The sequence below is a fragment of the Limanda limanda genome, chromosome 14 (assembly GCF_963576545.1).
Source record: "Limanda limanda chromosome 14, fLimLim1.1, whole genome shotgun sequence".
NCBI lineage: Eukaryota > Metazoa > Chordata > Actinopteri > Pleuronectiformes > Pleuronectidae > Limanda > Limanda limanda.
The window spans coordinates 2,007,906-2,019,922 of NC_083649.1; the positions used below are offsets into that span (position 1 = coordinate 2,007,906).

The following is a 12,017-nucleotide window of genomic DNA, read 5'->3' on the forward strand; positions in this document are numbered from 1 at the left end:
TCCCCCCAGGTAAAGAGTCTGGGTGTCATCGTCGATGGCTCACTCTCCTTCAAATCTCATATCAACATCACCACCCGCACCGCCTACTTCCATCTCCGTAACATAAATCGCCTCCGTCCCTCCCTCACCCCCCATACCACCTCTATTCTTGTACATAGCCTTGTCACCTCCCGTATCGACTACTGTAATTCTCTCCTCTTTGGTCTCCCCCAGAAATCCCTCCATAAACTCCAACTGGTCCAGAACTCAGCTGCCCGTATCATCTCCCTCACCCCCTCGTTCCACCACATCACCCCCATCCTACAGCAACTCCACTGGCTTCCAATTCACTTCCGTATCAACTTTAAAATTCTTCTTCATACCTTTAAAGCCATCCACAACCTTGCCCCTCCCTACCTGTCTGACCTCCTTCACACTGCCACCTCCACCCGCTCCCTCAGATCCTGCTCTTCCATCCATCTAGCTGTCCCCTCTGCCCGGCTTACCACCATGGGGAGCAGAGCTTTCAGCCGCTCTGCTCCCAAACTCTGGAACTCACTCCCACCTGACATCCGAAACATTGACTCCTTCCCTCAGTTCAAATCCTCTCTCAAAACCCACCTTTTCAGGATTGCATTCTCACTGTAGTTGCCATGCTGTTTTTACTTGCACTTTTAATTTTAATTGTTTTGTTATTTGTTTGCTCCTGTTTTATAAATTGTAAAGCGTCCTTGAGTGACATGAAAGGCGCTGTGAAATAAAATGTATTATTATTATTATTATTATTATTATTATTATTATTATTAAAAAGACCGGAATGGGGTTTGAGGCAAATTCGCGACATTCGTCTACAAGGTGTTAAAGGAGACGCGTGAAGTTTCCTCTGGTTCGTTTGTGAATGTGAAAGTTAAAGTCTAAAACTTTTAGTCACTAACGATTGTTTGAAAAATCTTGATTTGTTTTCTTCACAGAACCAGTTTTTATTCATCAAATCAAACTGAATCCTGTAAAAACCCTCAAATAAAACGTATTGTATTTGGCTTCGACTTGTTGACCCTTTTGACCTTGTTGACCTTTTGACCCTGTTGACCTTCTGTACTGACCTCTGTCCCCGTGAGGTTCTGGTCGCTCCAGGCCGTCCCGGCGCCGCTGTTGGAGCGCTTGCAGTTGCTCCGGACCCGGGTCACGGGGCTGGGGGTGCTGACGGTGCTGCTGCTCTCTGATTGGCTGCTGGAGCTGGTGGGAGGAGACGAGGACGACGCCCCCCGGCTGTCGGGTCGACTCATCAGCCTGAGGCGAGGAAGGAGAAGTAAAGTTAGAGGAGGAATGAATATCGTTATTTATTTAAAGGTCCTGTCCTCACCTGGTGCAGGGAAGCCCCTCCCCCCTCGGCCGACCTCCACAGTCGCTTCCCCTGCTGTCGCCAGCAGGGGGCAGCGCTGCGGTGGTCCCGCCCCTCGGCCTCAGTTTCTCCATCTTCCTCAGCAGACCGGTGCTCGTCTTCCTCGGCGGTTTGTCCGAGCGGCCGGCGTCCGTCTCCAGATTCTCCCCCGGGGACGGGGGTCCGCTGGACCACGTGTCCAGGGGCGGGGTCTTGTTCCTGGACGAGCAGGGGGAGGAGCTCCTGCTGGTCTCCTGGTCGTCCGTGGCAGCGGATGTGGTTGTCGTGGTGACGGGTCGTCTGCGACTCTTGTCGTGGGCGTCGCTGTCGGTGCTGCTGCCGCTGCGGATGGAGCAGACGTCGTGGGCGTCGCTCAGGGAGGAGTCTCGAGTCGGGGGGGCGGTCACACGGAGGACGTCCTCAGACGAGTGGAGGCGTCGCCAGCGGCGAGTGCGAAGGTCGCACGTCCAGTTCGGACTGATGGCGCAAAAATCCTCCTCCTCAACGTCGACTCCCTGAAGAAGAAGAAGAGAGACGAGGGCGAGGATAACAGAAAAGTTTACAAAACTCTTCCTTTCAGAAAATATTAGATTTAATATTTTGAAAAAATATATACATTTTTTTAAAAATTGAGACAGAGGGATAAAAAAATCATGAATCAAACAGCATTATTTCCTTACGTTTGGTTTAGCTTCAAATGCTTTATTTCATATATAATAATTATATTTAGTCATTTCGTGTTTCTTGAACAATATGAAATTAATTAATAGATTAAAAAAATTCTAATTAATATTTTAATGACGTAAATCTCAAAGCTTTCATGTGTCTCAAAGATAATTTCATCTTTAAACGATATCAGTGGAAATCAGCTGATTGAACGAGCATGGCGTGCCCCCCCCCACCCCTGCTGTGATCCACTTCCTGTTCCTCTCACCCTGCGTTTGGATCTGCGTGGCTCCGGCCTCGTCTCCACACACTTGTTCAAAGTGTTTAATCTCCTGAAAGAGGAAGAGGAGGAGGAGGAGGAGGAGGAGGAGGAGGAGGAGGAGGAGGAGGAGGAGGAGGAGGAGGAGGAGGAGGAGGAGGAGGAGGAGGAGGAGGAGGAGGAGGAGGAAGAGGAGGAGGAAGAGGAGGAGACGTGACGATGGTGAATGAGAGTGAAACAGTTCATACATCATCTGACTTTTATCAATTGTCATCATTGTTCAGAGATCAGTCTGTAGTTTGAAGTCGAACAGGATGTTTGTTTAAAGAACTGAAACTAATCTGGTTAAATTTGGAAGTTAATTTATTACTATTAGATATTTTCATGGTGAGAACTTCGACCACCAGGGGGCGCAAGAACATGATGTTCAGCACGTTTCAGTCACTAGAGATGGATTAAAAGTGAAGTCAAATACTCTTGATCGCCCCCTGGTGGCTGTACGTAGCAAAGGTAATAAACCTAAAGTCGTTAAGTCGTGCGGATGTGTCTTGCTCTGGCTCTTGCTGCATCGCCCCCTGCTGGACATCTGCTGCAGGTACAACTTTATTCTATAACCACACAGTGTTACTCATATTATAAACGTACTCACTCTAATGTGATTCAATACAACAACAGAACAAACCGTCACAGTTGAATCTCAACATTTGTGTTTCCTGCTCCGTGTTTTGGAGGCGGAGCTTGTTACCTGTAGAGCGAATCCAGAGCGTCCTTGTCCAGGAAGCGGTGATCACGCCCCGCCCACTCCGTGTCCACGGGGAACCTTCCGTCTGACACACAAACAAACAACACAATAAGTCTCAGCCGGACACGTTGTGTGGTTTGAATCTGCAGCTTCACTTCCTGGTGTGTTTACCTTTGAACAGTTGCACATACTGAGGGAAGCCGGCCGCTCGCAGCCAATCACAGGCCTCCCTGGCTTCAAGCTCTGCAAACAGCGAGGGGGGGGGGGAACAGCGTTAGATTCAAACACAATCATTTCATGCTCCGCCTCCTTCCAGAGGGACAATATTTACACAATATTTACATCTCATCAGCGTCTGTTTGTGAAGTGAAATCACATTTGCATCTGGAACCAGAAAGAAAAACAGAAACCACGCACAGGTTATTAATCATCTGAGCCTCTTGGAGGAGGCCGTTTTAATTAGTGCTAATTGGCTGAGAGTGAGGAAGAGGTGTTTCCCTCCTCTTCATCTCCTCTGCGTTCCTTCGCTCTCTGAGGTTGTTGCCGTGGAAACAAGCGATGCCGACAGACACTGATTCAGGTTTAATGTTCAGATCTGAGCTGAAGAGAAAAGAGAAAAGAAACTGAGATCAGACGGATTCAGATTCAGATTCTTATTAAAGTTGAACTGAAAGTAAATTAATCTTGTTCTAATAAATAAGTTTATACTGTAAATCCTCGTTGTCTGCTGACCTATGTGTCCTTGTGTCCTTGTGTCCTTGTCTGAGTTGTTGGGACATGTTTTTTTTGCACAAAGCGCAGGCCTCTCTTCCGGCCTGTATGGGAAGTCAAAACCTGAAGCACATGTTCTCTGTCTTGAGAAAGCCGAATGTGCTGGAGCGAACTCAATCTCCCAGAGTGCAACGTGTTCTCTTTGTCCTGAGAAGGTCAAATAACTCAAACTCCCAGGAGGCTACAGGTTCCATTTGTTTCAGCAAAGTCACAGATAAGTGTGAAAAGCCCCCGAAGATCAACTCCAATTGGTCGATCTGGCCACATGACCTGGGGGTCACTGGGCCTATTTAAGAGCAGGACTCCTCCAGAGTCTCTCTCTTTCCCTGAACCCCACCGAAGACAGCAGGCTGCCGGCCTTTCCTCCTGCATCAGCGAGTGGAGAAACCGGATTCCTCCAGCTCAAATCTTCTCTACCCAACAACCGGAGGGCAAAGGTCTTTTTTTCTCGAGGAAACCTCCACGCATCTCAAGCTTCTACCAGCTCCTTGCAGCGATTCCATATCCTGCAGGTAAGGAATTCAACAAGCGAGAGCATCACAGCTCAACAGAACCGTGGAAGCAGAGACCACACGAACCAGAGTCTTCAAAAGCCAGAACGAATGGTGGAACCGCACAGCAACTTTCTCCCTGTTCAAGGACTGGTAACATACTGGGCTTAATAATTATATAATTATACTACGCTTAGCAAGACTGTTTATTTGATTCTGTGTGGTGTTTTTAAAGTTTGATATATGTGGTGTTATTGTGGTTACAAGTAAGATGAAAGTTAAATGTTAGATACGCTCCTCACAGGATTTCTCTGACCCTTTCAGATATCTGTTTAACATCCACACAAACACGCATATCTCCTCCCCTCATTAGCTCAGACCCCCACTGCATGTCGTAAAACCACTTCTGCAGAAGAAGGGGGGGGCTATCTTAGGGGGTCAAACCACCATTCTGAAAGCACCCTAATTTACATACGCACACACACACTCACACACACATCTTTGTTAGTTAGAATTTTGTTTAGTAATTGGTGTTTTTATACTTATTATGTTTATAATAAATGTTTTCTTTTAAACTTGTCCTTTCAGTAATGTTGCATAAGTGAATTTTGCCAACCGTTACACTGTCAAGAACTCTATAAACCTTAACTGTTCATTATATAATCTTTAATAGTAAATATTAAGATTTCTAATTGAACTAGATCTAAATGATCTTAATCAATAAATTGGCTATCGTTTCCTTTCTATGAAGGGTGGTGCCCAGATAGAACTTAAAAAACTAAAGTTATGATTTAATATTAATATTTTAAATATTAATATTTTATATTTTATTTTGATAACCACATTTATTGAACACCAGCTTATGGTATCACTCCAAACCATTATTGCACAACAGAGTCTCCTTCTAGTTCCTTAGATCAAATGTTGTAATTTTGGTCAAACAGTTTATCTTTGTAATTTTAACGCAGTTTGTGGTTTCTGGGATTTATGCCCGATGATGATGATGATGATGATGATGAAGATGAGATCTTGTATTTCTCTGTGCTGCAGCTTTAAGATGCAAACATCCTCCCGTACGGATTCAGATGATCTGGTTTGAACTCTTTTTAAAAAGTGCAGTTGTAATCACAGCCGCCCTGAAGTGATGCACCCCCCCCGCCCCCCCGCCCCCCCAGATAACTCTTTTAATAATATTCTTCTGTTTCCCTGCGGAGTTCACGACATTAACCTCAAACATTTTCCACAGAAGCTCGGAGCCGCTGGATATGAAACTTATTTAAAGTGGAAAAGTGGTTTAGGTGACGGCAGCTTTTTAACTCGTCCCTGGAGGTCGTCGGGGGGGGGGAGGGGGTGGGGGGGGTTGTGATGTCAGAGGAGAAGAAGCGTCGCAGGCTTCGACTCGGGGGGGAGACAGACACACACATGTCCACGGATTTACACAACCTCTCCCGGACAAGTGCGACCGCCGCTCGGAAATCACACTTGATCCCTCTTCTCTCTTAAATGTCAGACGCTGGAAACAGGCTCAGCGCTCAGAGGTCAGAGGTCAGAGGTCAGGGGTCGAAGCAGCAGGAGGGATGTTCACACTCGTGATACTTCACTGTTCAGACTGAAATCTCTTTACTTTTGCTCAGTTCCTCTTTATTTCTTTCCCTTCTGTCATTTTGAAGTTTGTTATATTCTCAGAATCTCAGTGTTTATGTATCTGGTTCATCTGCCCCCCCCCCCCCCCCCCCCCCCACCCCCCCCGAGGCTTCTGAGGAGACAGCGAGTTTCCAGCTGTCAAGACAATTTGAGCCAAACATTGGAAAAGTCCGGCAAAATAAATGTGACTTGTTTTAACACATTTTCGGCCGATAGAAGAAAGTGACATTAAAAAAAACAAAGCACCAGAAGAGAAGTGATGCAACCTCACCACTAGATGTCACTAATTCCTAAACACTGAACCATTATTAGTGATTATTATTAACATGAGCGAGGACCCATCGTGCTCTATTGATAATATAAACTATGATCACAGCTTTGGGACCAATCAAATCGCAGAACTCGGCTATAACCACAGAGGAAAACGTTAGAGGAAGGTTGATGGTTTCCTTCTCGTCCAATAGCTGGAGGACATCGGACTTTGTGACTGTTTGTTCCATAGATTTATATATAAAGACTAGATGACTCGTTCTACGGAGCCGGACGTCACCACATGGCGGCCATCTTGCTAGGGGGCATCTCGCTCACCCATAACATTGTGTTGGTAAATAACCATAACTTGCTCAATTTTCAACCGATTTTGAAACGGTCTGGTTTGTTATAAACGTCAGAGATGTAGTTATGACACTGCATAAATTATTAAATTTTTTAGAAAATTACATAATTATTCCCAAGTATGCAGTGTCATATCTACATCTCAATGATAATCATGAAAATGTGACGTCTACTAATGAACTGATTTACTGACATCAGAGCAACCGGATACTTAACTGGTGATCAATTAGAAAAACCAAACAGGATAAGATGAAGAAGGAAGAAGATCCTGCTTCAGTTTGAAACGCAGCTTCCAGGTCAGTGACTCGTTTCTCTGTGACGGGGACGAGAAGCAGCGACCAGCGACTAGCGACCTATGACCAGCGACCTATGACCAGTGACCAGCGACGGGCGACCAGTGACCAGCGACCACACACATATTCTGCTCTCTGAGAAGCGGGAGGAAGGAACGTGGAGAACGACCCCAACGCACATCCACCTCATGACCTCAGGAGTCACGAGTCCCGTGAGGAACCAGTCGCTCGGAGCAGAAACAGCAATGAACCCGACTCTCCGGCTGAATGTTGGCTCGCCACTTCCAGGCGCTCGGCGTTTACGTGAGCGATGGCATCAGCTCGGCTCCCGGGTCCGAGCCGCGGCCTCTTCCTCTTCCACACGACTCTGTCCCGGAGGAAGTTGTGATTGGTTCCCGCCGGGCGCCGAGAGGAGATCTGGCTCCTGATTGTCCGGCTCCACCCTGATGTCGACAGGAAGCCTGGACAGCCTGAGACTCACCGGGGGGGTGAGGTTACGTGCTCGCTGGACCGTCGTGTGTTTGTGTGTGTTTGTGTGTGTTTGTGTTTGTGTGTTTGTGTTTGTCTGGACTCTGAGCTGGAGAATCACTGCTCGTCTGGAATCAGGATCTTTTAGGGATTAAAGATTATTTTGAGGGAATCACATGAAATTACCTCAAAACAAATGTCTCATAGATTAAATGTCCCTGTTGAAAATATTCTCTTCCTCTTGAGTTGATGTTAGGAGTTTGGAATCATCATGATCAGTTATCAACCATCAGTTAAAACGCTCGTGGGCAGATGTCATAAGAGACACATTGTGATTTGTGAATATTGGTAATAAGTTATAAGAAGAAGAGTATTGTGAAGAGTGACTGCTCGGATCTGAAAACCATCTTTCCTGGGAAGTGGCAGCTTTCCTGCAGTTACAGGGAAATTAGACGTCGCTCTTCCTGTTTCATCAGAAAGGAAACAGGAAGTCCTGATGATCTGATCCAGGTTCAGTTCACCAGCAGAACGGTCCCTGTGGGCGAGCGAGCATCAGCCCGAGTGAGAGAGTGTGAACCTGTGAGGAAGCTCTTCACTCACACACATGTTTGATCCGTGTGTTTGAGTTTCAGTCCGACCCTGGGAACCGTCTCCGTCTCATCGAATCTGCCAAAGCTGCTCACACTCACTCAGCCGTATTTCTGAGGAGACTCATTCCTACAATTTCCAATATTTAACTTATGTCGGCCGGCTTTTGGGAGTTAAATAATTGGGAGTTAATAAATTCCCTTCTGTCTATGAAAAGCTCGGAGATGGATCCTAAAAGTGGAAGAGCAGGGAAGTGTCATCACTCATCTCTCCATCCTCACAGTTGTGGTTTCTGATGATATCCTGTATAATATATAATAATAATATAGAAAACATCTATATATATAAAATCTCCCTTAATAAACTCAAACAAATAACAAATGAAAACTCAGATTATCTCGATGTCTGGTTCTCGTTCAAAGTTCATTGAAGCCAATAATTCATTATCCAACGGAAGCCGCGGCAGGAGAACGTGTTCGGGCAAATTCAGATGTGACCAATTATTATTATTGAATGAACCTCCTCCGCCCTTTATTACTCAGTCAAGAGGAAAAGTAATTACATTATTAATCTTAACAGAGAAAACCTGTATTAACCTCCTGGTGCCACGACAACAAATCTGCTCTGATGAAGCCACAGAACAATGTGAAGTGAGAACGGGAAAGAGAAGCAACGGCAGCAAGAAAAGAGACAAAGCGTGATAATAAAAATAACATGATAAACAGCTGAAGAGAACCTGATGCTGCATTTCTGCTGCAAAACAAACACAGACTTTCTTAAGACCCGAGTCAAACAGCAGCAAGAAAAACCACAGGAAGACTCAAATGGCAGCGACAGCATCACAGGCCCAACAGCATCTGGAAATCAATCACACAAACTCATAGATGTCATTAAGATGATTTTCTGAGAGATTCCTGGATCTGCACTTTGCTACAGATTCTGGGCAAATTTGCCAAAAGTTCTTTCTTGGCTCAAGTCCCATCGTTGCACAAAGTTTTTCGAGAGAATCTGTCAGGTAGACTTTAAGTAATCCTGCTGAAAAACAAACGGACTGGGAATCAAACCTCAAGGTCGTGACGTCTGAGAATCTGATCCCAGAAATGGATGAAATCACAAAGTGAAATGGAAACGGTGAAATGACAGATGAGTGAGCAGCAGGATCATGACCTCAAAGGTCAAACGTGTCCGAGCTGCAGCGATGGAAACAAAACATCCGGCTGAACAAGTTCATTCAGGGAAACAGGTGAGAGAGAGTCCAGCTTCCTGTTTCCTGTTTCCTCTTCACGTCGAACATTTACAGAAAGATGGTTTCATAAGATTCAAAAACCTGCACAGATCCAGGAACTTTGGTTAATTATTTGGAAATGTACATTATGGGTCAGACAGTAAGACTTCAGTAGAATGGTTCCAGTCTCTCTGGAGCTCAGCTCCCCTTGTGAAGCCCAGTGAGACCAGTTCAGATCCCACACGGCCCAGTGACAGAACGTGCTGCCGGGCAGAGAACCAGCTGACACAGAGCCAAGTCCAACTGAATCAAACCCAGAGAAGTTTCTCTCTTTTACTTTCATCTCTGAGCTGCTTCTCTGTTTTGAAGTTTTCACGTCACCTGCAAACAGCTACTGAGAACTTCACCTGAACCGGTTCAACCCAGATTCAATAAGTGAGAGAACTTTCAGAGAAGACCCCATTCTGGTCCGAGTCTGCTGAGTCACCCTGAGACCACCACTACGTAGAAAGCAGCAAAACCTCTGAGATTGATGCTTGATACTAGTTTGTGGTTTTTCACACCTTGTTTGGTTCAGAGCTTCAGACTCTTCAGTTCAGTGTGAACCTGAACATCAGGTATGAACGGTTCCTCAGAGTAGAGGAGAAGTTCTGGATCTGGATCGAATTGAACCTGGTTCTGTCCCAGTGAGAAAACACTTTGTTGGAGAGTTTGGACTTTTGGACCGATCACAGGAAGTAGAGACAGAATTAAACAAGAGAAGAAGAAGAAGCAGCTGCAGTCTTCACGAGGACGTTCATTTGGTGCTTTTGAACTAGTGCGGAGAACTGCAGTACTGTGGACTACTGTGTAGTATTGTGTAGTACTGTGGAGAATTGTGTTGTACTGTGTAGTATTGTGTAGTACTGTAGTACTGTTGAGTACTGTAGTACTGTGATGTACTGCGCCTGAAGGTGCTGATGCTGCCAGTGATACCATCATGATGTCACCATAGCAACCACGCTTCATTCATGTTCTCCATTCAAACAGAAAGACTACTCCCTCCCCCCACTGACAACACGCCCACATCTGATGCCGTCTACAAACCAATCAGAGTCAAGTATAGGTTGACCACGCCCACGTAGGTGATGACAACAGGTCAAATTAAATTCTTTAGTCCCTAAATTAGACATTTTCTTAATATTTGATTTTAACTATGACTCATCATCTTTCCCGAACATTCAAACTCTCAAAGTTACTTCAGTGAACAAACCCGGTGAGATTCTTCATTTTATTCTTCACATTTAAATTATTCAGGAAACGTTTTCTCACCTGTAGAAAGAATCTGAATCTGTGTTGAAAGTTTCCAAAGTTCCTAATGAGCCACTTGTGAGTTTAGGTAGAAACAACAGCAGCTTATTACCTGAGAAACAAACAACTTTCACACTTTAAAATACACAGACATAATCTTATTATTTATGAGATATCACACTGAGTCTTTACCCGTTTGTCTGGTTCCGACAAATATCTGGTAAAATGTGGATGAAGTGAAACAACAAACACTTTCAAACTATGACTCACTCACGTCAGGTTCTCAAGTCACAATCAACAAGTGAAGGTTTCTTATGAAGTTGAAAAAGCATTTCAGAGCAGAGGAAGCACCGAGACCCCACGGCTGCATGGGCTGAGCAGGAAACGGACCACAATGCATTGCAGTTAAGGCGTGAATTCTCCATTCAGTGTCTCCAGGGGGGAAACCCACTGTTCTGACTTTGCAACAAGGTCAAGAGTCAAAGGAGGTTTTCAAAAGACGCAGAATCAATTTATTAATGTAGAAGAACAAAACACAAGTAGTTATCATAAAATAACTTTTTAAAATAATGAAATTCCAAAGTTTGACTGCAACCAACCAACTATTAACTACGTTGTACTCTTCTGCTGCTTACTGATTAACATCTGAGTGAAGTATTCAGTATATAATCGTGTTTTACTACACACTCAGACTTTGATGTTTTAGGCTCAAATATCTCAAAACTGAAGCGTTGGCAGTTTTCCAAGCGACTGATAGTTTTTCTCCATTTGATCCCATTTGAAAAGTCGCCCACTCACATTCAGAGTGAAACCTACGCTTCCTGCCACAGAGGAGCTTCTATTCACAAGTGTTCTCGTGATGTTTCCAGGCCCACGGCCGTCGAACCATAAAGAACTCTCAGTGCTCGCTGGTTCAGACTCTGAGTCCAACGAGTCAGGAACATGTTTCCCTCTGATCTGATGATTCATATCTACACAAACACACCATGCTTAATATCTCATCATGTGAAGAGTCAGTTCACAAACACCAGAGGAGGCTTCTCTATGGAAACAGATTCCTTCTCATCAACTCTCAATCAGCTCCTCATTAATTAGAACTCGTTAAGCTAATTAACCAATCATCTCTGTCATCAAAAAGCAAAACAGGCAGAATCAGAAATCTCAGATTCTCATTATCTGAGTGTCCATCAGCGTCAGCAGCCGACGGAGGAGAAGGAGAAGTCAGGGAACACTCACTTTTCATCAACATGTTCCTGACGAGTCCGACCCAGAGGAAACTTTAACAAAGTCTCATGATGCAGAGTTTGGAGGTTTGATGTTTTGTAAAGATCCAGAAGGAAACTTCAGATCTCCAGTGAGGTGTCGGAGCAGCAGATTCCAGTTGTGCTGCTCATGTTGAGATTCGAGTTAATGGAGTCATTGTTGAATGTTTCCTCTTCCTCTGACCACTCCCCTTCCTCTGACCACTCCCCTTCCTCTGGCCCCGGCCGCTCCACCAGGGGTGGGGGGGGCAGCGTCCTAAAAATAACCCCAGGGAAACACTGCAGACACTCGAGCTGGACCAGGGAGAAATAACTGAATCAGTTCTGTGACGTGGTGAAAAGT

At 45.1% G+C, this 12,017-nt stretch overlaps 1 protein-coding gene across 1 annotated transcript in view; it reads right to left on the minus strand.

Moving 5' to 3' along the window:
- The window catches only part of si:dkeyp-23e4.3 (rho GTPase-activating protein 7), a 19,490-nt gene extending 7,686 nt beyond the window's left edge, over positions 1 to 11,804 (minus strand). Inside the window, 6 exon segments of the mRNA XM_061085763.1 lie at positions 1,083 to 1,342; positions 1,398 to 1,875; positions 2,295 to 2,358; positions 3,031 to 3,112; positions 3,199 to 3,270; positions 11,649 to 11,804. Of these exon segments, the coding sequence (XP_060941746.1) occupies positions 1,083 to 1,342; positions 1,398 to 1,875; positions 2,295 to 2,358; positions 3,031 to 3,112; positions 3,199 to 3,270; positions 11,649 to 11,661 (969 nt within the window). The 5' untranslated portion in view covers positions 11,662 to 11,804.
- Between the last annotated feature and the right edge of the window lie 213 nt (positions 11,805 to 12,017).